We start from the raw sequence: 22,377 nt of genomic DNA, 5'->3' as shown, positions 1-22,377 counted from the left end.
GAAGCCTCTTCTATAGCCGCATGCTCATTTCAAATGGTATTTTGCACAAACGGATTCAGATATCTAAATGAAGATCTAACTCACTCTCTTCCAGGGCCGGATGGGTGAATTAGGCCTCAGAGGGTTCCCTGGGCCATTGGTAAGTATATAGTTATCTGAGTGGGGTGTTCAGTGCTCGGTAGACTAAGGGATTTCCTTTTATCTTCCTGAACCAAAAGTGGCCTAAGTTTCCATGCTTGGCTTCCATCCTGCAACAACCAACCTTTCTCTATCAAACTTGCAAATCTAGACTGCTTTCTTGTGTTTTGTGAGGTTGGCTTGCATGCCATTGGGCCTTTCTAGACATGTTTAATCTCTACTCCCTAGGGACCTCCAGGTACAAATGGGCCCAATGGTGTCCCAGGAAAACTCGGACTGGTAGGCGACCCAGGCCAGCTTGGCCCAGAGGGTATGACTGGTCCAACTGGAACCCAGGTAAATAATGCACCTCATCCATTTTGAATGCTCCTTATCTTGGACCCTGGCTACCTGATCAGCCAACATTTTTTTCTTAACCAAGCCAAGCGGGAGAAGCAGAAAGCTCATTCTTAGAATTCCCAGATGACCTGTAGAAGCAGACCAAGCTCTACGTTAAGCTGACCTTCTGGAACATCACATGTGCAATAAGAAACTGCCTTATTCTTAGTCCTGCAGCCCCCAGCCATCTTTTCTTTTGTGTCCCCCCCCCCCTTAACTGCTGAAAATTGATGGCAGGTTTTTCCCACCAATTTGAGGCAGGATATGCCAGATAATTCTTTGTAACCTAGAAAACCTGATTCTACCCACGCGAAGTACAGTCCTGCCCCCTCTTTTGTTCCTGCCTCACTCTCCGTTGTTCTTCACCCTTCATATGAAATATGGCCCCCAGGGTGCCACTCGCACCCATATGGGTCCCTAAGGTTCTCAGTAGCTTCAGCACTATTGCTCTGAAACCTGTCTGGAGATAATAGAAGTCGAACAGATGAGGTTCCATGTGCAAAGCAGAGTCTCCACCTCTACTTCTGAATACTGCAAGCCATAGACATTCTTTTTTCTTCTTCCCAGTTTTCTGGGTGACCTGCTGATTCAGAGGATCATTGTGATCCAGGAGGACAAATATCTTAGGATCATAGAATTATGGGGTTGGGAGGGACCACAAGCATCGTCCAGTCCAACTCCTTGCAGAGTGCAGGAAACAAACAAAAAAGAAAACCCCCAGCCCTTGAGAGCGGGTTGTCTTAGCCTCTTCTTAAAAGAGATGAAGAACCCACAACCTTCTATAGGAAGAGTGTGCCAGTGTTGTATCCTTTAGCTTACAGTAAAGGAACAAGTAGATAGCTGCAACTTGTACCCATTACTTCTCGTTTCTATTTTCCATGGCAGTGCAAAGTCATTCCCAACTATCTTTCCAATGACGTTCTTCCATATACTTGCATGCTTATATTCCATCTCTCCTAAGACTTTTTTTCCTCCCAACTGAATATCCTAAATTCCAACAGAAGAGAATAGGTGTAACTGTGGAGTCCTTGCTGCTCTCTGAGCTTGGTTGTTCCCTTGCAGACGTTTCATTACCCAACTATTTATCTATCCTAAATTCTTCTGTATCTCTCAAATACCTTTATTGTATTCACACAGGGAAAAGAAGGGCCAGTTGGCCTTGAGGGACCCCTGGGGGACAAAGGAGAGAAGGTAAGGGGTGAAAGTAAGAGGAAAATCTCTAAGATCTTGTGTGAACCCAGCCACTGTGGCTTGTAAACCATGGTGTATGGTTTGGTGTAATTTCTGAACCAGGCTGCTGTTAGTTATTCAACAAAGCCTGGTTTGCATAACTTGCTAGACAAGGCAAAGGTAGGGTTGGGCTGTTAGTGAAAGAGGCTAAGGTGCAAAACCCAGCCATTGCTCAAGAAGTTATGTGAATTGTGTTATGCTAGAATATGGTTTAATTTATACAAACAAACCATTGTTTTGGCAAGCCAGGTTTAGTTCGTTGCATGAATTTGTCCATGGTGCAGTTTTGATAACAGCGACCCTATTCAAAATCTATCTTGTGTTAGACTGGACTTTGTCCTTTCAGTGACTAATCTTTTCTCCTCTTTAGGGCAAGGATGGTGATCCTGGTGACATTGGCATCCATGGGTTGGATGGAAAGCAGGTGAGATGCATCCACCTCACTCTTCTCTGTCTTCCAGCTTCCCTTTGACCTTCCGTAGCTCACTGCTGTGCAGCCATGAATAGAGGGTGGTATGTGAAAATATCTCTAATAAAATCAAATTTGGCCTTTCCCCCCTTTTTACCATCAAGAAGATGTAGATATGTCTGGATGATTCGCCAGGTCACATTAACCTGTTTCTCCCATAGCATGAAGCTTGTTTTTTTGGTGCAGCGTGGTGTGTAAATCCATCTCAAGAAAGCCAGCATATTGATTTGATTGTATTTTGAGGCAAAAAAGTACAGTCTGAAAATAAACTTATGGTAGGCTTACAAATCCTGTCTTGTTTTACCCATAGCTCATTTGTATATCTGTATAGCAATCTTCACCTGCATCTGGATTTACCAGTCTACTTTTTGTGGGTGTTTATGCATTTAAACAAAATGCCTGGTAGACGTAAGAGGTGTTGATGTTCTTTTCTCCAATAGGGTGTCTTAGGTTTACCTGGAAGACAAGGTCAGCCTGGAATGAAAGGGGAACAGGTCAGTGCCCCCCAAAGTGCTTTGAAGACCCCACCTCCCTTCCTTTTTCTTTCCTAGTTTGCAAGCAGACACTGGTCTCTTTCACCTGGCATGGCGATCCTAAACTTCAGTGGGTACCTTTTAATTGCTTTCTGCTGTAAGCAACAATCTGATCAATTCTCTTCTGCCCTCAGGGAAATCCAACTTAGCTTATTCATTTTCTGTGGTGGCACTGCAGACACAGAAGTCAAGAGTCTCTTTCTGAAGTGATTCTAAAATCACTTCAGGGAATGATGGAAAGAGATGCATGTTTCTCACTAAATATGTGGACCAACTCTAACTGATTCATCTTCTGCATGTCTCCCTTGTGTTTATAGGCAGACCTTCTCATTTCTTTGCTTATGAGTAGACCTTTACAAGCAGTCTATTACTTATAAGAAGACTTCCTTGTATTGAATCCATTTTCCTTTTTCCATGCAGCCCTCTTTGTTCCCTAGTTCAAGAACCCCATTTCTGTCTCTCACAGTTCTGAAATCGACATCCTCTTTCCCTTGGTCCTATGCTTACTTCCCAAGCATTTCTATCCATACCTTTCAGGCCAAAAATCTTTTGCCATTTACAACAGCAGCCATTTCCCCCAAAATAGGAAGTGAAGCTAGGCCTGACTGTGGGATGGCCCAGAAAAATAGGCTCCCCCACCCCTATTATTCAGACATATCAGAGGGGGGAAAAAAAGTCACCAATGTTTTCTAATTTTCCCCCCTTTGGGATTGATATCTCTAGCCAGACCTGCAGTACCTTCTATTATTGCTGTTGAGGATGGTAAGGTTATGGTTTAGCTGTTGTCAGTATTATTCCTTTCCAGGGTGACAGAGGAGCCCCAGGGGATCCAGGCATCAAGGGAAGTCTTGGAGAAACCGGAGAAAGGGGCTCCAAAGGGCCACCTGGGGAATTTGGAGATCGTGGGAAAGAGGTAGTTGCACAACATTATGTGAGGGTTTCTCAGGCGGGTTTAGAAGAAGGTGGCTTGGCTTTGCCCCTAGGAAAGAGGAGCAAAGCCTAAGCCACCCAGAAGTTCATCCAGGTACATTTTTGAGCTGTGCTTGGCATCTCCTGTCATCCTCCGTTTCTTAGCATGTGCTTTTCCTCCACAGGGTGATGCTGGGGATCCTGGAGACCCAGGCCAGCTGGGAACCAAGGGAGAAAAGGTGCCGAGGAGGAGTTCTGGGCTGATATTTTTGTGTTCACATTCAAGTTCAAATTCTTTGGAGGAGCTGGAACAAAACTGTGTCTAGAGTAGGATTGAGTAAAGAACTTTTTTTTCTTAAGATATGGGCCAATATGCACATACAGACCCATCAGTGAAACTAACTGAAGCTGGGGCGCTTTGATCTGGAAACGTTTGCTTCTAAAATGGGTGACATTTGGAGAACATCTTTACTTTTGTGACAAATCTGATCTTCATCTTGTTTATAGGGGGATTATAATATCAGAGGGGATTTTTAAAAATTATTTTTCGGTAACATGGCCACAGAGCAGTTGAAAAAAAAATTATCATGTCTTCCCCTTCCACTTATCTGTCCTTCTTCCTGTAGCAGCTGATACATATATAGTCAAAACAGTACCATCTCTACAGAAGAAAGAGGCATCAGAAAACTGGACGTGGGTTCTGGTTTCCAGAAATACAAAGATCATTAGAATTTTATTTTAAAAAGGTGGTGGTGGGGAGGTCTCAAAACTCACAAAACTGAATATTGTAGTAACAAAATGCTATGTAAAACCTGGGAGGGAGGAAAGTGGGAACCAAAAACTATAAAAGAGAGGAAATGGAATGGGATATCAGGATCAAGTGAATAGGACCACAGCAGCGTTTTACACTACAGTGTTCTGTTGCTGGTCCAAGTGAAGGTTAGTCTTCAAGAGTAACATATGGATAGTTGGCTCGATTGGGTGATAACAGAATATCTGGATCAGACTTCCAGGTCCTTGGGTGTTCTTTCCCACATTTTGAAGTGTTCCTCCCCCCTCCTCACATTCTTCCTGGAACAGGGCAGCACTGGCACCAGAGGACTTTCTGGTTGGCCTGGGCCAGCTGGGATCCCGGGCAACGTTGGCCAAAAAGGCCTCAAAGGAGAAAAGGGTCAAGAAGGTTTTCTGGCAAGTACAAACCTGACATCTGACTTATCTCCTCCTGACTTTTGGTTGTCTTCTAACTAGCCTCTCAGTTTTGCACAACTAAAACAGTAGAACATGATGAGCAATTCTTGTGCTGGGTTGAGCACCTAGACTTGGGGTGGGGAAGATCTTACCTTTTTTGCAGAGTTGTAGAGAAGACAGAAGGGGACTCTCCCCCACTCTCATGTAGCTTGGAGTTCCTTTGAAAAAACAAGACTGTTACCTTTAAAACACCCATTCCCCAAGTGTAGGAAGGTGGATATGCCTGGAATTTTTCTCTGGGACCCATCAAAAGATTTGTGAGAGTTTTGTAGCCACCAGAGGGCACTTGCACTCCAGCATATTGAGGTTATAGGTATCATAAAAGCGTGCAGATTACCCCAGATCCAATTTAGTTCACACCAGTCAACCTGGGCATCCAATTCAATTGGGTTAAGAAAGAGTGATGGATTTCTAGGTTCCTGGCTTTGCTCAGTGTGTTGAATTGATTTAGAGGTTTCATCTGAAACAGGGTTTTTGAATCAATGCTTCACATGGCCCTTAAAGCCTCTGGTGATGATGGGCTTTTCTAGGGGGAAGAAAGATAACCCACCAAATTGTATCTCCAGAGAGGTTGTCCTTTTGAAAAAAAACTAATTCTCTCTCTCTCGTTTTTTTCCTCCTACAGGGACAAGTTGGCATAATTGGCATGCCTGGTGCAGGAGGAATCAGAGGACGTCAGGTAGGGCATAATGCGGTGTTCTGGATTGCTTATAAAGCCCCTCCCATCCTGCGAAGATTCTTCTACGTTCTCCTGCACTTGGATGCACCATACCATAACATTGTCCCTTTCTTGATTCTTCCACCCCTTGTCACCTCTGGGTCGTAACAATGCCTGAGCATCGTTTCATCATTTGGACACATAGCATGTGTGGGTGGGTGGGGCAAAGGGAAGGTTGGCGTGACCATAGTGGAAAGTGGTGTATCCAGATCTACTTGGACCACATCTTCCTTCTTAAACCCTATCTTAATTTTGATTTACCTGGGGATTGACACCAGCAACAGCGAATGCCAAGGTCATCTCTCAGAGGAAGGTTCACAAAATACACTTAAACCCTTGATAACAAGATGCAGTGGCTCTGTGTGCAGGATAGGAGATTCTCTTCAAAATCTTTTATGGCTTTACAGAGTGGCTTAATTAAAATACTAAGAGAAAGGCTGGGTTTCCTACAATGCACTGATCTACAAAGCCCACCCATTTTCAGCATAGTCCATGAGTCCCTAAATGGCAAGAACTGGGGCCACATAATAAGTCTTGAGGTTGGATGGGTGGGACACAGGCGATTCCCTCATCGTCAAGTTGTAGGTCAATATTTTGAAGCCTACTATTGAATAGCACCAAACCAGAAGGCTGGTTTTGGGGTAAAGATGCATTCTGTTTTTTGGTTACAGGGTGAAGCAGGAAGCTGGGGAATTTCTGGACCAGAAGGTCTTAAAGGGCCAAAGGTATAGAAGCCATCAAAACGTCTAAAAGAAACTCTTCTGTTCTTCATTTCTTGGCAGTGACTGTGGGTAGAGAGAAGAATTGTATTAATTCTGGAGGAAAGGAATATTGTCCTCTGTCGATAGAGGAAACTGCTTCTTTTTTAATCACTAGGTTACTGCTTTCCAAATAACCCCTTAGATTCTTCCTCAGTCACACATTAGATTGGAATTTCTCCAAACTTGTGTCCTCCAGCTCCAGTGTTGGAACTGCTCTTCCCAGAACTTCCATGCCGATGAAGCATGCGGGAAGTTGCAATCCCAACACATCTGGAGCAAAGCCAGTAAGAGGAGGAGGCTGGCTTGGACTGGAGTCTTTGTGGGGTGCGCAACATGTATGATACTCTCGGCTTAGCGCCTTGTTCACTGCAAAACGTATCTGAAAGCGCGGCTGCAAGACATTAAAGCAATTTAAAGCACTGTAGAATATCTACCATGCTTTTTTTCAGGGAAATCCAGGTCTTCAGGGCATGAATGGGCCAAAGGGCACAGTTGGCATGATGGTAAGTTGTGACAAACTGAGCATTTGAATCTCTTCCTTGGTTTTCTTCATTGGAACATTGTGGTTTTCACCCACAAGTCCTGCTATAGGTTAAAAATGCAGTATGTTGAAGTCAGCCTAATCCAAAAGTTTTTTTTTTTTTAATTAGTCCCAGTTGCCTTTGCCCAGTAGGAGGAACAGAATTCTGATCCATAACCTTCTTTACACTTTTCCAGAACCAAAGGATTGCTCAGCAGAATCAAGAATCTGAAACTTTTATGTGGCCAAACATGGCTTGAAGGGAGGATGAATCTAAATGAAAACAGTATTCCCACTGATCTTTTGCAGGGTTCCCCAGGAGAAAATGGGAAGAAGGGTGATCAGGGACCACCTGGACTTTTGGTAAGTGCTAACCAACTCTGATTCATCATTTAGATTTTTTTAAGGTTAGAAATAACAGTGGAGACTGTTAGGGAAATGATCTTTGCTGTCAAGCTGGGTTCCTAATGGAGAAGGAAATGGTAGGTGCCCCCTTTATGAGGTTGGCTCATTTTTTAATGGAAAGTGTTATGATTTGGTATCATGATGCCCTGTGGTTTCCTTGTGTGTTGTGTTGCAGGGTTCATCAGGCCCTGTAGGTCCCAAAGGAATTCAGGGACCTCAAGGTCTTGATGGCCAGAAAGGAGAACAAGGAATGCCAGGAGAGAAAGGAGCTGGTGGGCAGCAGGTATGTATCAGCTCTGTTGGTTGAACACGGTTGGGTTTGGCCACCTTTATTACATTGGCTGGGCACTCTTCTCCGCAAGCTGGCTTTTGCTAAATGGTTAGAAACTAAACAGTAGAGTCTTCTCCTTTAGCTACTTATCCCACAACATAACCAAGTCTTCAAGGCTTTATGAAAGGCCAACAAGGTTGGGACTAATCTGATGTCCAGGGAGATGATGCTCCAAAGGGCAGAAGCCATGACAGAAAAGGCTCTCTTCTTGGATGGATGCTGCTAAATGCTGCAAAATATAATTTCAGCACGCACAGAGCTCAAACAGACTATTTGTTTAAAACATTTGTATGGCCACCCGTCGTCAAACCAAACTCTGGGTGGCTTACAATCCAGCAATAAAAACCATCTATACAACTAAAACAAAAACAGTAAAGCCCAAAACAGAAAAACCTGGTGCCACAACCGCACTTCACCAATGCAACCCTTCACATTCTCATCCTGCTCTGCTGACTGCAAAGCATAGAATGTCTGGTTTGAAACTGTCCATCCTCTTTTGTAGAAGCTCAAGTTCATATGCATCTGTTTTCTCTTCTTCTGGTTATAGGGCAATGCTGGGCCACCAGGTCAAAATGGAATGCCTGGACAAGGGGGGGTGGATGTAAGTAGATTTTACCTGCAGCTTTTCCCCCCTCCGGTTGGGAGAACTTTTAATTGGAGATGCACTTGAGGCCATCAAAATGCTTTCAATAAACTGCTGGGCTTCAGTTACAACCCTATCTTTCCTCTCCATGGAAGTGGGCACTGCCAAGCTCAGTGGGGTCTTCAGTAGACCTATACATCAGATTGCTCTTAAACCCTGGTTCTCATTTTAGGGCCCTCCAGGTGAAAAAGGGGAACCTGGACCCACAGGAGACTCTGGTCCCCAGGTAAAGTACCTAGATTAGTCATCATAACACCTTTAGCTTTTTACATCTGTTTTTTTCCCCCCCTTTCTCAGCCCAGACACACCGAAAAGCCATTGTCCCCAGAGGAGGGGAGAGGTTGACAAGCTTTGTCAGACTTTTCAAATGTGACTAAATTCCACAAAGACTGTCATAAAAGAGCCCGGCATGATTGTCTGTACAATTCCAAAATGCATTTCCTGCTTTGCCAGGCTGATGTTGCCCGTGCGGACAGCCTTGAAAGGTATTCTCTTAAATGAGCTGCCCTTGATGTAGCTCCCTTAGTACTTCTTGCAGAAATAAAAAGAAGATCCATTCCTCCAGAGGAATCGTAGGGCTCGGCTAGTTTGTAAGAGGGAATATCTCCTCATTTGAGATTTGTTTACAAATAAGACTTAGACCTTGTGGCTGTCATCTCTGTGTTTTAGGGGGCTCCAGGACCACCAGGTTTAGCTGGTCAGAAAGGATACAAAGGGACAAAGGTATTTATCAACCACCGTTTTGAAATGCTTTTGAAATTGTTCTGGCGTTTTTCTTAAATGGGGAAAATCTGTCTGTAGCCAGATTTTATTTCCTCCTTGGAATCCTTTCTTTAGAAATGCAGAAGAATGGGTTTTTTTCCCTCTCTCACCCCACCCAAAAGAAAGGTATGGGTCTTTTAAAACAGTGGTCCATATTCGACAGAGAGGTTTCTTTCAATCTTCACTTGTTCTTCTCTTCCCTAGGGTGTACAAGGGCATCATGGGAGAATCGGGGACCTGGGTAAAGCTGGCAGAAGGGTAAGAGACTACACATTTTTCTCCCAAGCAGCCATCTTGGTCTGAGACAGTCTGTTACTTGAGGTCGAGAGGGTGCCTCCTCTTACTCCATGGGCTAAAGCTAATTGTAGTCAAAGTTGGGTCATTCTCTAATTCTGGGAGAAGAGCATTCTCCACTGCAGCCAGACCATGCTTGGCTCTTTACTCCAAGCACAAGGTGTCGCCCTTCCACCCGAAGCCACTCACTCTGCCTCCTAGATGAGATAAGAAAAATCGGAGTTAGTGTTGCTCCGTGAACAGAAGTCTAGCCGATGGGAGAAAGAAGCTGCATCTTTCTCCCCGTGGGATTGTCTTCTGCAGGATCAGAGTGTGCTCTGAGGAGCACTTGCTCATTTGGCCAGCAAACAGGGAAGTCTTTGGTGCAGGCAAACTGAACTGGTGGCCTTGCTGAGGTTCTAATGCTGAGGATTGTTCTCGGTTTTATGGCACCAGGGAAAGAAAGATAAGCTGAAAGGTGGGGGAGTTGTGGGAAGATGTGTAGACATATTTTTGTGTGTGTGTCCCAGGGCAAGCGTGGTAAAGCTGGTCTTCGATCTCCAAGAGGTTCCAGAGGACACAAGGTAGGTAAAGTTCCTTGTGACCTTCTTTCACTGGCCTGTGAGGCTTACATAGCAAGCTAAAACCTGCTTTGTTCTGCCCCCAACCTGCAAACCACAATGACTGCTCCTAGCTGAAAAACTGGTTGGAGTTTATGATGCCTGATGCGAGTCACAGGAGTTTCTCTCTTTTCCAGGGTTCTCCAGGTGAAAAGGGTCTCCAAGGTCTCAGTGGATCCCCTGGCATTTCTGTGAGTCTGGCATGAATGCAAGGGGCAGATCCTTTGTTCTTCTCCTTCCTAGGCTCAAAAAGCTTTCAGCCACACCCACACAAAAACCTTCTTCATTTGCCATGCTAAAATTGAACTGATGTCACCGACAGGGAGGGAGCATTTTAGGGTGGGAAAGGAGAACTTTTGCAATGTGGAGAGTGCCAGCCACCCACCCAAGGTCCTTTGATGGGACAGGACTTTCCATTCATGCCCGTCCTTCCAACAGACTCCAGAGTTCTAGAACACCAATATGGGAAGTGCAACTTTCAGTATTTTTCTGAATGATTTTTTTTTCCTGCTTCAGCAATCTTTTTTCTCAATCTGCTGACACTTTCCCTCTAGTGTTCTAGTGCCTGTAGTCCAATCCTGGCTACCTTACTTTCTTAGCACCAGAATTCCCTCCTTCCCTCCTTCCTTCCTTCCTTCCTTCCTTCCTTCCTTCCTTCCTTCCTTCCTTCCTTCCTTCCTTCCTTCCTTCCTTCCTTCCTTCCTTCCTTCCTTCCTCAGATTAGCCAACCTTCCTAGCCTCAAGGTTTGGTAAAGCAGACATACATCTTCCACCTCCCCAACCAAATTGCTACAGGATGTTGCTCTGTTCATTTAACCTCTTAAAACACTGCAATGTATGCATCTACCTCTGAAACCCTATAATATAAGGACTTACATTCTTTTTTTCTCTCCCCCCCTCCAAATTTTAGGGGGCTCCTGGACTTTGGGGTTTGAAGGGCACAAAAGGGCTCAAGGGGCAAAAGGTGAGTGCCCTTGGCTAGAGAAGGTGCATATAGGCAACTCCGCTTTAGCCATGGAATAATTAGATTGCTATAATATTTCTTAGGGCTACTCCCCTTTTTATATGCTATGAATGCATTCCAGTTTCTTGCTTCCTTTTTCTAGGGTGACAGAGGCAGCCGGGGGTTTCTTGGGCCACGAGGTGATACTGGCTTTAAGGTGAGCGTGAGAATTGGACTGGATTTCTGACATTTGTACTAGAGTTTGAATGCCCTGCGTCTGAAAGCAGCAGGAGTGTTTGTGTTAAGCAAGGGAGCCGTTCTCATGGAGTTTCCTTGGACTCTTTCAGGGCGAGGATGGTCCTCCAGGGGTGCCTGGGAGGCCAGGACCAAAGGGGAAGGAGGTAAGTGGCTTTCAAGCTACCTTTAATGGACATTGGAAGTTGCACTGGTTGAAATCCCCCCCGCTTTTACACACTTATGCAGTAATGTACCCAGTTGCATCTTATGCCTGTAGCAAATACTGCTGTCTGAGTACAAAGAAGGAAGAAGAAATTGCAGATGATACACTTTTAAGTGATTGGTGTTGGAAAGCCATCTCTGAGTTATTTATCAATGTTTTACAGGGTGCTGCTGGCCCGCCAGGGCCCCTTGGTTATGCTGGATATCCTGGTGTTCCAGTAAGCTTTCTTCTCTCCCCCCACCCAAAAAAAATCCAGTCCTAATTCTGTTCTTCCTTATTGTGAGAGGGCTAAACAGTTCTGGGTCAAGGAATTGAAAACTCGCTCCACTTTGCTTCTCCCTTAGCTTCCAAGAAAGCCTTCCATGCTTGAAAGCCAGTTGACAACCTTATCCTCTCCCACTCTGGATTTCTGCCCCAATTTGTTCCCCAGAATTCTGCAATCTGCTTCAGTGGGGGGACTGAGGCCAACCAGTTTGATTTTCTAGCTTTGCAGCCCAACCCAATAGTTCTTTGCTGCTCTTGTGAGCGAGAAAAACACATTCCAGGAAGGCTCTTCCACAAATCTTCCTGGTGATCCAACTCAAATTACGTATCTGTTTGGGGAAAGGACCATAATAACCCCCCCCCCCCTTGCGTGGTTCCAAATAGCTCTTCGGGGGACTAAAATGCCTTCCCTCATCTACAAGACGTACTCTTCCTGGCCCTGCCAGTTTAAAAAATGGGCGCTTCGTTTTCTTTTACAAATTGTCTTTGTTAAGGAAAGAGAGAGATGAAAATAATGATGGGAGGGAAAACATGGAGATGACTGCGTGTTAAATGCCTTGTCTGGACGTGTCAGATCTCCTCTAATCCTTTGTAAACACATCATTACTTTAAGGGTCTGGCGGGAACTTTCTGAAAATGAATGCCTTTTCCCCCTTCCCACAAATATATATTTTCCTAATTTTCCCCAGGGCTTCCTTGGACAAAAAGTAAGTATTTTTTTTTTCCTCTAGTACCTTGGTTTAGATGTTTTTCCTTGCATTTCCCTGTAGTTTGCCCGAGCTGTCCTCCCTGCCCCCCGCCCTATAGATCTTTCCCCAAATGCTTGCCAAATTTTGCATCTCTCTGTGTATGCAATTTGCTAGAGACACCACGTACTTCTGTTGATGTAGCAGAGGCTTAGGGTCTGTCCAACAGTGGACGTTTGGCTGCATGTAAAAATTTCTCAGCATTATCCAAATATTGATAATTCTTTCCCCCACTTTTTTTAAACAGGGCCTCAAAGGATTAGAAGGAATTCAGGGACCAAAAGGCAAAGCAGGCTTGCCTGTGAGTTAAGTTCCCCTTTCGCCTTTATTTAATCCTGTTCTTCTAAGCTTTCCTCCGTAAGGACTAGGAACAGTTCACATTAAAAAAAAATATATATACACATCAGAGCCGTACCATCGAGGAGTAAATATGGTAGCTGAAACCTTGTTAAACTTCATGGGGGAGGGAGGATTTCTAAGGCTTTTAATCTGGAAAAATATTTCTTAGAAATAAATAAATTGTATGGCTTGCCTACAGATATATCCCACATTATTTCTAAGAGGCCTGGCTGTCAGAGTTCCCTCCCCATCTTGAAAACAGCTTGCTGGGTAGGTTAGACTGAGAAGCAGCAATAGGTCCAAGGTACCATTTTATGCTAAAGCCCGAATTTGAAGATGGATCTCTCCTCTTCCAATCCATCACTGGTCCAGCTCATGATGGCCAGGCTATTGTGCCAGATGTTCATCAGCAGCTGGAGGCTAACAGGTTCCCTAGCATTCAAGGCTTCACTAGTAGAAGCTAGTCCAAAACTTCTCATTTCCAACGCCTATATACCTCTGTCACTTTTGATTTTCTCTTTTGAGAGCTAGAATCTTTTGACAGCCCTTTGATGTAGACCAGGTCAGGAAGCAGATACCACCAGCAACATTAGAATGCTACTTTATTGATAAAGACTGTAATAACAGAATCTTGAAAGCCTGACAGCATTTCCTCTTCCCTCTCTGCTATATCAAAGAGAATCAAAGATAGGCAATCTTGATTTTCTTTCTCACCCCTTCCTGGGCTTAGCTGATGCCTTTGTGACAACTGCTGCATATTTTTTTCGAGGCTGTCTCTGTACTTCTTTACACCTTCAAATCAAGATGAATCCTAAGACATGTAGAGTACTTGTATTCCATGATCCAGGGTAGGATTGTCAATGTTTCCTGGTATTTCTAGGGTAAACCTGGTGTTCCTGGACTACCTGGACCTTCTCTGAATATCTCCAAGAAAGATCTGAAGGTGGGTTTAGCAAGTGAATTATGGTGGCACGTGTGAACAGAACATTGTGTTGGTTTCCTCCCACTGTGTCCCAGTAAATGTGGCTTTCCTAGTTCATTTCACTGGGAATCCACTCAATGTGCTACTATTATCCATTGGTTAATTTGGGTTTAGACACCAAACAACATGATTCAGGTTGACATGAAACCCACCTTCTGGATTATCTCACTCCAGAAGGTGGGATGAAGTGAGGCATATGTAGACATTTTTCCTTTATTCTAATTTGTTGACTTTCAATCCCTGCCTATAGAAAGTTAGAAAGTCTAGACCTCCCTTTCTCTGCCACTGCAGCTTTCCATGTGGAGGGACTTTGGGTTCAGGGAAGAGGGGTTTGCCATACCTTCGAAAGACATCCTGGTTTGCTGCTTAAAATAAACCTTTGAATGGTTGACATTTGGTCTGCCTCCTCAGTTGTTTGGACTCTATGTTTAGCAAAAGAGCAGTGTTACATCTTCTGCTTGTTAGGCATCATTCAAAGAGAAGAGTGGCCTACAAATTAAGTAAATCATCATTGGGTTTTCTTTTTCCACCTTTAGAACAAACAAGCAAAAATGTTGGCTGCTTTGTCCCCTGTTGATTGATTGATTATGTGCCATCAGATCACTGTTGACTCTTAGTGACCGTATAGATAGATTTTCTCCAGGCTGATCTATCCCTAATCTTCAGGTCTTCCAGTGGCACCCCCATCACCATTGTAACTGAGTCCATCCCCCTTGCTGCTGGTCGTCCTCCTCTCTTTCCTTCCACCTTTCCCACCATCAGAGCCTTCTCCAGAGAGCTGGGTCTTCTCATAATGTGTCCAAAGTAGGATCATTTGAGCTGGGTCGTTTGTGCCTCAAGTGATAACTCTTGGTTGATTTGTTCAAAGATCCATTTGTTTGTTTTCTTGGCTGTCCACGGCATTCTCAAGAGTCTTCTCCAACACCAAGATTCCAAGGCAGCAATGCTTTTTCTATCTTGCTTTCACTTCCATAGCTACATTCTTCCCACAAGCTGAATTACAGCCTAGTGTGGGCTCTTATGGACAACTTGAGGCAGGAGCTGAAGCGCCTGACTGACCCCCCGGATGGCACCAAAGACCGCCCGGCCACTACCTGCAAAGAGCTTTTGGTGGTTCGGTCCCACCTATTGGATGGTAAGGAAAACTAGGTCCTTTCTTCACTGGCAGGCCCTGCAAATGTCCAGGGCCTCCTAGATTTTTGGACCTTCCTCTTGTGATGGAGGACGCAGAAGAATGGGAGGACACACAGGTTTGCATAGTCTTTGCTCTTGTTTGAATTGGCTCTAATAAAGGTGTTAAACAGGGATGGATTAGGATTAACCTTTCCTTCACTTGCCTGGAGACGCAAAGGGAAGAGAAACTTAGCCCAAGCTAGGGGTCCTAGGTTGGGATTTGGGACACAGAAGAAGCAAATGCAAAACCACAGTTTCTCCCAATTCCAGTAGGATGTTCTGACTGGCTGCTGCTTTAAAACATACACCTCTTCCTCTGTGTATTTCCCATGGGCTAAAGACAGATTCATTTTATCTCTTTCATTCCAGGGTATTATTACATTGATCCCAATCAGGGCAGCCCCCAAGACTCTCTGATGGCCTTTTGCAACTTTACAGCGGGGGGAGAGACGTGTATTTCTCCTGTGCAAAATCAGGTAAGAGGTCTGGTGCTGCAATATTTTCCATGAAGTTTCAGGCAACCTCTCTTTTGGAAGCGTTTTCCACACTTTCTCTTCTGGGGTGGAATCGGTTAAAGAGGAATACATGAAGCAGGTCCATAATGTCTTTTGATGGATAGCAGTGCACGGCCTGGCAGATGAGTCTGAAAGCAGACTGTCCCTGCCGTGTACAATTCTCAATAAAATGGAGGCTATAGAGGAGAAGTCAGCATTTATTTAAACTTGCAGGTCCCTCTCAAGGCTTGGTTGAGATCCTATGCATCGGAAAGCACTTTTGAGTGGTTGAGTTCACTTCCCGATGGTTTCCCGGTAAGTTTTGCTGTAGTAGTGGGGAAACTCTGATCCCCTTGATGCATTTGGAAGGCTATGTCCAGCACCTTTACCACTGGCCATACCGACTGTGACCACTGGGTGTTGAAGTTCAGCAACATCCAGAAGACCATCTTCCCCACCCCTTGGAAGGCCACTGAGTTTCCATCCTAAAGAAGTCTTCTGGCTGGAACTCAGCCAAGGCAAGGAGGTATACAAGAGAGGTCCAATAATTGCAGCCAGTAGATTGTTAATGGTGGGAAGACTGTTGCAAGAGCTTTTCTACCTAAGCTTTGAAACTGTTGGGGACATTGTCGTCAGCTGAGCCCTTAGCCTGACAGCCTGGTTTTCTAAAAGTAAGGAGTTGCACACTCAGGCTTTAGGAAAGCTACTGCTTTCTAAATCAGTTTGGGAGCTAATTTAGAAATATAGAAGGCAGGAACTCAGGGCTGCCTATGGGTTAGAGCCCTTCTTTGCCTGCTAGCTTTCTACGAGCAGAAATGAGAACCATCTCAGAAAAGGGGAAGAACATTCAGTCTTGAACTCAGCCAGCTTGATGCAGTCCTGCCTTCTGCTGTTTTCTGGCTGTTGCAGCTCGAGTACCAGGGCCTGAACACCGTCCAGCTCCGTTTTCTGAAACTTCACAGCAGTCTGGCCACCCAGAAAGTGTCATATTCCTGCAGGCCCCACTCAGATGGAAGCAAACAGCATCTGGAAAAGGAAATCAAGTTTCTTACAGATTCCAAGGACCAAAGCTACTTGACTACTCTCCAGGGATGTGTGGTAAGCAAACAGGAAAGAGGAACAAGAGGTTTTCTTCTTTTCTTTTTTCTCCCTCCCTCCCCTTTCTTCTCCCTCCATCCTTCCTCATCTTTCCCCTCCCCTCCCCTCCCCTCCCCTCCCCTCTCCTTTCCTTTCCTTTCCTTTCCTTTCCTTTCCTTTCCTTTCCTTTCCTTTCCTTTCCTTTCCTTTCCTTTCCTTTCCTTCTGAAATAGACAACACACTGAATCCTCAGGGAGGGCAAAAGAGGGCATACCAAATGCAAGAGATGGGAAGGATCCTTAAGATATAAACAACTGGAGTTCTCCCATTTCAATTAGGCCCACGGGGAGGTTCTCAAATTGCCTCCAACAATGATTTCTCAATGTGAAGTTATTCAACCCCTTCCAAAATTGCTGTTGGACTTAGTGAGAGGGGAAGAACACAGAACCCAGTCTTGTGTCTGTAGTTCTGCTCGCTGGGTGATGGTAAAGAGGCACCTTTAATCCAGAAATGGCACACAGGAGGGGTTAAGAGGCTCTTTCTCGAACACTTCAACACTGGGAATTATTGGGTATGGATGCTTTGAATTTTAGATAATACTCAAGACTTTTTCCCTCCCATGTCCCTTTGTGCCCCCCTAGATTCATGCAAGGTGAAGCAAGTTATGTAGTATATGGAATCCCACAGCCCATTCCTTTTAGATCTGGAGATCCTACCCAACATTTTCAAGAACTTTGGTGTGGTTGCATACCCTGCACGTGTGCCTTTAAAGCAGTAGAAACTTGTATATGTGTTTTTAAAACATCTGTGGTGGTGGTAGTGGTGGGGTAGCTAAGTTATATAGAGAGAAATAAAAGAAGCTGATTCTTTGTCTCCTGGTTGCACAGCATCTTCTAACCTGTGGAGTCCTTGGGGTTCTCTGAGCTTGGTGGTTTTCTTGCAAACGTTTCATTACCCGGCTAGGTAACATCTTCAGAAGATGTTTGCAAGAAAACCACCAAGCTCAGAGAACCCCAAGGACTGCACAGTTCAACCCTGAGCTACACATATTCGCTTCTGTTGATCGTCTAACCTTTTTGGGCATCTTTCAGCTGGATAATGAATCTTCAATCACGGATACCATCTTCTTTTTCTCCACGGAGGACCTCTCGCTGATGCCTTTGCGCGATCTGGCGGTATTCCACAATGGCGATGTCTCCCATCAGTTTGGATTTACCATTGGGCCTGTTTGCTTTCGCTAAACATGCCTTTGAGCGAGCCCATGTTCCTCCTAGAAAGGAAAGAACATTTCCAAGAAAGAAGGAAGGAAGATACGGAGGCCCTCCGCCGATTCAGCCGGTTTTTAAAAGCCACTGCTCTGACTCATGACTGCACTGCACTGTACAAATTTCCCACACTTTCTTCTGAAGGATGAAGAATATTATGTTTACAAGGATATTATTTTAAGTCCTGTTTTTTTTCTCTGTTTATATATAAGTATGTACAAAAGAGGTTAATTTAAATAACTAGGAAGAGATGGTTGAGTTACCTTCAGGAGGACTCTGTTTTGCATAAAGAGAAATCAGGACTAGCTCTACCCCTTGCTGGAGTGGGGCAGTAACCCCAGGTGGTAGATTCTGGAAAGCAGCAGTAAGATATTGAAAGAAAGAGCTATGCTGAATTATTCAACCTACTGTTTTCAGGTGTGGCTTCTGCATTCTTCTTCTCTTACCTAGGGTAGTAAAGAATCTCAGGTTGACCCTTACTGGCAGTAATAAATAGATAACCCTCCCCCTTCCAATCTGCATGGATGCATCAATAGGAAGAAGCTGAACCTGTTGATTTCAACCTGACATGCAACAGTTAACAATACCACGCCTTTAGGAACAGAACTGTCTTCCAAGGGTATATCTGAAATATGCAATCAAGGAGACCTCCCACAGCCAGCATTTTTTCTTCCTTTAAATCATCCACTTTCTTAGTGGCACAAATAACCTTCCCTGTCTTTTATAGGGCAAGTCCATAATTGCTACCCTGATCCCTCCCTTTTCTCACATCTGTTTTATTTCAGGCTGGGGAGGGCCGATGGAAGCATCTTTCAGGAGTTGAGTGGGATTTCTTCCTCTTAGGTTTTGCTTTCGGCAGTAACTCTGTCTGTTTCAGCTGGACTAACAAAAGAATCTAGGAAGTTCCCCAAGGTTGGAATTCATCGTTCAGGATCACACAGCTAGGGGTTTCAGGAAACTCTCAAACACAGAAGGGTAAGCATTCTCTTCCACAGCATATCAACAACAGCTGGTATTTAATAGCAATCGCTAGCTGTACAAATGGGCTTGGACTTCCTAAAAAGCTAGTTCTCATCACATCCAATGCAATGAAAAAGCTGAGTCAGCTATGAGACATGAGAAGTTTCTTTTTTTAAAAAAAAGTTTATTTAAGTCTTGGACACTAGAGAGCAACACAGAGTCAGTTGGACACTTCCACGCTGAGACAGACAGATTGCAGTCAAGGATCAAAAGAAGGAATGTCATTAGGTCAAAATACTGCCCTATCTTCTGCAATATATTTGGGTGATTTTTGGAGGGGGGATTTATAATAAATGGAATTTTAATAGGAGAAAAAGTCTCAGCCCCTCCCAATCAGGAATTATTTGCAAAGATCTGTTTGTTGATGGCAAGATAGTTCTGCATCTCTCCCCTCCCCACCAGATCCTTGGCAGGAAGAGAGCTTTAAAAGGGAAGCAAATTCCAGGTAACATGGCTGATTGTCTTTTAATGAATATTCCCATTTTTGAAGAGCAGTGTTGACTTCAGGGTGTAGCCTGGTGATCAGGCACAAGTTCAACTGCCACGGCGCAGTGAAGACAGTGATCTTACGTGGCACTTAGCTTTTAGCACTTGATTCTTTTTTCTCCACTGTGTCGATGGTGTAAGAGGGGGCTGTGAATCAGCCTCAGTCCAATAAGTTCAAGCTGAATGGTCAGAATCAGACCAGTTTGTTTCTAAATGGAATCCAAGAATGAGTGGATGCTCAAGGAATCTGAACCTAAGATTGAAGAGGTGCAAATGGATCTGACTCAGCTTGAGGAATGGAATCGGAGATCTCCTTGGGTGATTCCAATAAATCTCCCAATCAAATAATCTCACAGCCCAAGTAGAAGATTGGCTTCTACTTTCTACTTTAGCAGGGTGGTAGCTCTAAAAATATATTTTTTCATTCCTTGGCATTTTTATTTCCACTTGTTCAGGCTGGGCATCAGAGAAGAGGACAATTGAGGCAGGGAGCTCTCAAGATTTTGGCATGCCTTAAAGGATGCGAGAAGTACCTGTGCTTTAAAAGATAGAGCCCAAGGCTCTCCGAAAATACAGCGTAACCAGATGCAACATTTTAGTCTTCTAGAAACCAAGAGAGGACAATCCACAGGCTTTTCTTTTCTTTTTGCATTTCCAGAGCTTTTTCTGGCCAGGCTGCCAAAATCTCGTAAGTCTCCCTGAGAGCCAAGGCTGCATTTTTCTGACATTCTGAGGGTCGTTTTCCTGTTGTTCAGGGTTATCCATCTTTTGAACAGGCTGAAATGGTTAACAGCGTTAACCAACTAAGCCAGGCATGAGGAATACACGCATGTGATACGGCTTTATCTGTGGCAGTCCCTGGGGCTGAGAAAGCAAATATGGAAACCTCAGCTTTCGAGCATGCAAATATTGTTTGCATGCTAATATTTTTCACAGTCTCCATTGATAGCAGGCTGTTGGAAAATCTACAACACACACAACACACTCATACACCTAATGTGTGGCTTGCCGTAAGGCAGCAGCTGTACGCAGATCTTTTTAGGAGCGTGGTGCCGTAGAACTGGCTAGATCCTTCTAATCCAGGGTTGTAAATTCTAGCTAGCGGGAGCTAATTGCAAAGGGGAGCAGTTATTGCCAATAAATGTGGTGTCATCTCATCCTTATGTCTGAACATTTTTGTGCTGTTCATTTTGTTATAAGCGCTGGACTTTAGCTGGTGAAATTTGGGGGCAAAATCTGCAAAGCTGATCATCTCAGCTTTATCCTCCATTTATTTCATCTGGGCGATAGGATGAGGGCGAAAGCAGTCACCTACGTCCCTTTGGGAATCCTGAAAAAGAGGATGCCCCTCCCCTGCCGGTAACCTGCAATTCTAATCTGTCATCCTGGCTTACGTTCTTCTTTGATTCTGCAGCGGACCTCTCGCAAAGCTCATCCAAGGAGTCATGATTTTCTCCTCTCAAAATAACGAGAAGGTTTTGGCTCAAAGATGCACACCTCCCCAGCTGTTCTTCAAAGGGAGCCTGACATTTTTTTATTTTTTCCTCTCTTCACAAAGGGTACAAATTAAGAAGAACAGCAGCTCTCCCATAATAGATTGATTCCAGCCCATTTGAATCAACCCGGAAGTATTCTGAGAAGCATGTTTCAACTGGAGGAGGAGGAGGAGGGGACACTCCCAGCCAAGGGCTGACAAAGTCTCCAGCCTGTTTCTTGCCTTTGCTTGCCAAGCCAAACAAGGACGGAGTGAATAAACAGGATGCTTTGTGTACAAGACGGTCTTGCATCGGGCCCCAAAACTGCTTCTCACCTAGGGAGCTGAGATGGGGCTAAACACAGCAGCAGAGCAAAGACAAACTGCCTTTAGATTATCCCTGAAAAGATTTTGTGGTCAGAGGCTCCACTCCATGCCAGAGAAGGATAGGGTCGGGCTATGTCTGTCTGTCTGTCTGTCTGTCTGTCTGTCTGTCTCTCTCTCTCTCTCTCTGTTTTGAAACTGCTGTTGGGGTACATCCTCTCCCTGTGTGCCAAGTCAAACACTGGTGTCTCATTGTTGGCAGTTGTGAACATCTGAACAAAATGCCTAGCATTTTCTTCTGATAAACCTCTTCTCTTCTCTTCTCTTCTCTTCTCTTCTCTTCTCTTCTCTTCTCTTCTCTTCTCTTCTCTTCTCTTCTCTTCTCTTCTCTTCTCTTCCCTTCCCTTCCCTTCCCTTCCCTTCCCTTCCCTTCCCTTCCCTTCCCTTCCCTTCCCTTCCCTTCCCACCCACCCCAGCCAAGAAAAGTTGGAAACAGAGCCATCGTTGAAAGAAGTCAAGAATCTTTCTTCAATTTCCCCCCTACCCCAGATCTGTTGTTAGGGTTAGGTTCCCAGATGTTCCCTCTTCTCTCTGCCAGACACACCTGGAAAATTTGGGAAGGCTGCAGCCTGGAGGACGAGCGCACAAAGGGAACCCCTCAGATGGGGTTGTCGTGCCTTGCTGTCAGCGGTGGGCATGTCAGAAGTGGAACTCAGTCCTATGCGGCTGAGGGGGCAGCTACCCCCAAAACATGGATGTCTATTTGGGCTTCTCTTTTTTCCTTCCAACAGCATTGAAGGCGCGGGGGGGGGGGGGAGTCTGATTCCTGAGAAGTTTTAAATGTGCCCTGAACGGAAAACAGAGAGAGACAAGAAAGAATGTTAGTTATTCCACTATTTTAAAAGGTAAGGCAAATTCACAGCTCCCTTTTGGGGGGACTAGAAGGAGATTCCCCACAGCCCAATCTTGACAGCACTCCGTAGTGCAAAAGTTGATTTTGCATAGATTTTTGAGGCATTTCTGACTTCTGGCAAATGTTAAGCATGTCAGCTGTAAGGATTGCACATGGTTTGGTCCCTGGGAATGAATGAGATGGGGCTGGGGGAAACAGATTGCTCTGGAAATTGGTCCACTGGAGAATTTTTGCCCTTTGCAAGCTGACCCTCATTTTATAGATTGTGGGATCAATGCAAATACATTTTCCCCCTGCCTCAAACAAACACAAGACTGTATGAAGTGCTGAGTCAAACCGCTGATGCAGCTTAGCATGGTTTTCTGCTGTTGAAGACCACAGATTTTTTTGGGGGGGGGGGGGGAGTGCCAGAGGCAGCTGCTATTTTCCAGATGCTGCCTCGGGATGCAGCCCTTTGTGTTGTGGGTTTCTGGACAAAC

The 22,377-nt window shown here is 44.7% G+C and overlaps 1 protein-coding gene across 1 annotated transcript; it reads left to right on the top strand.

Moving 5' to 3' along the window:
• Nucleotides 1-9,579: 9,579 nt before the first annotated feature.
• LOC103051652 (collagen alpha-3(V) chain-like) lies at nt 9,580-20,851 on the top strand. Its single transcript, XM_007429348.3, has 14 exons — nt 9,580-9,902; nt 10,076-10,129; nt 10,849-10,902; nt 11,045-11,098; nt 11,229-11,282; nt 11,505-11,558; nt 12,295-12,312; nt 12,599-12,652; nt 13,571-13,633; nt 14,648-14,807; nt 15,215-15,321; nt 15,574-15,654; nt 16,249-16,437; nt 17,508-20,851. The coding sequence occupies exons 1-14, from the start codon at nt 9,816-9,818 to the stop codon at nt 17,655-17,657; spliced, it is 1,179 nt and encodes a 392-aa protein (XP_007429410.3). The 5' UTR covers nt 9,580-9,815; the 3' UTR covers nt 17,658-20,851.
• Nucleotides 20,852-22,377: the final 1,526 nt, after the last annotated feature.

This window comes from Python bivittatus, unplaced genomic scaffold (genome assembly GCF_059951505.1).
Source record: "Python bivittatus isolate LINGU-HERP-01145 unplaced genomic scaffold, Pbiv_v1 ctg000160_np1212, whole genome shotgun sequence".
NCBI lineage: Eukaryota > Metazoa > Chordata > Lepidosauria > Squamata > Pythonidae > Python > Python bivittatus.
The sequence above is the reverse complement of the archived record's forward strand: the minus strand, read 5'-3'. Positions and strand labels throughout refer to the sequence as shown.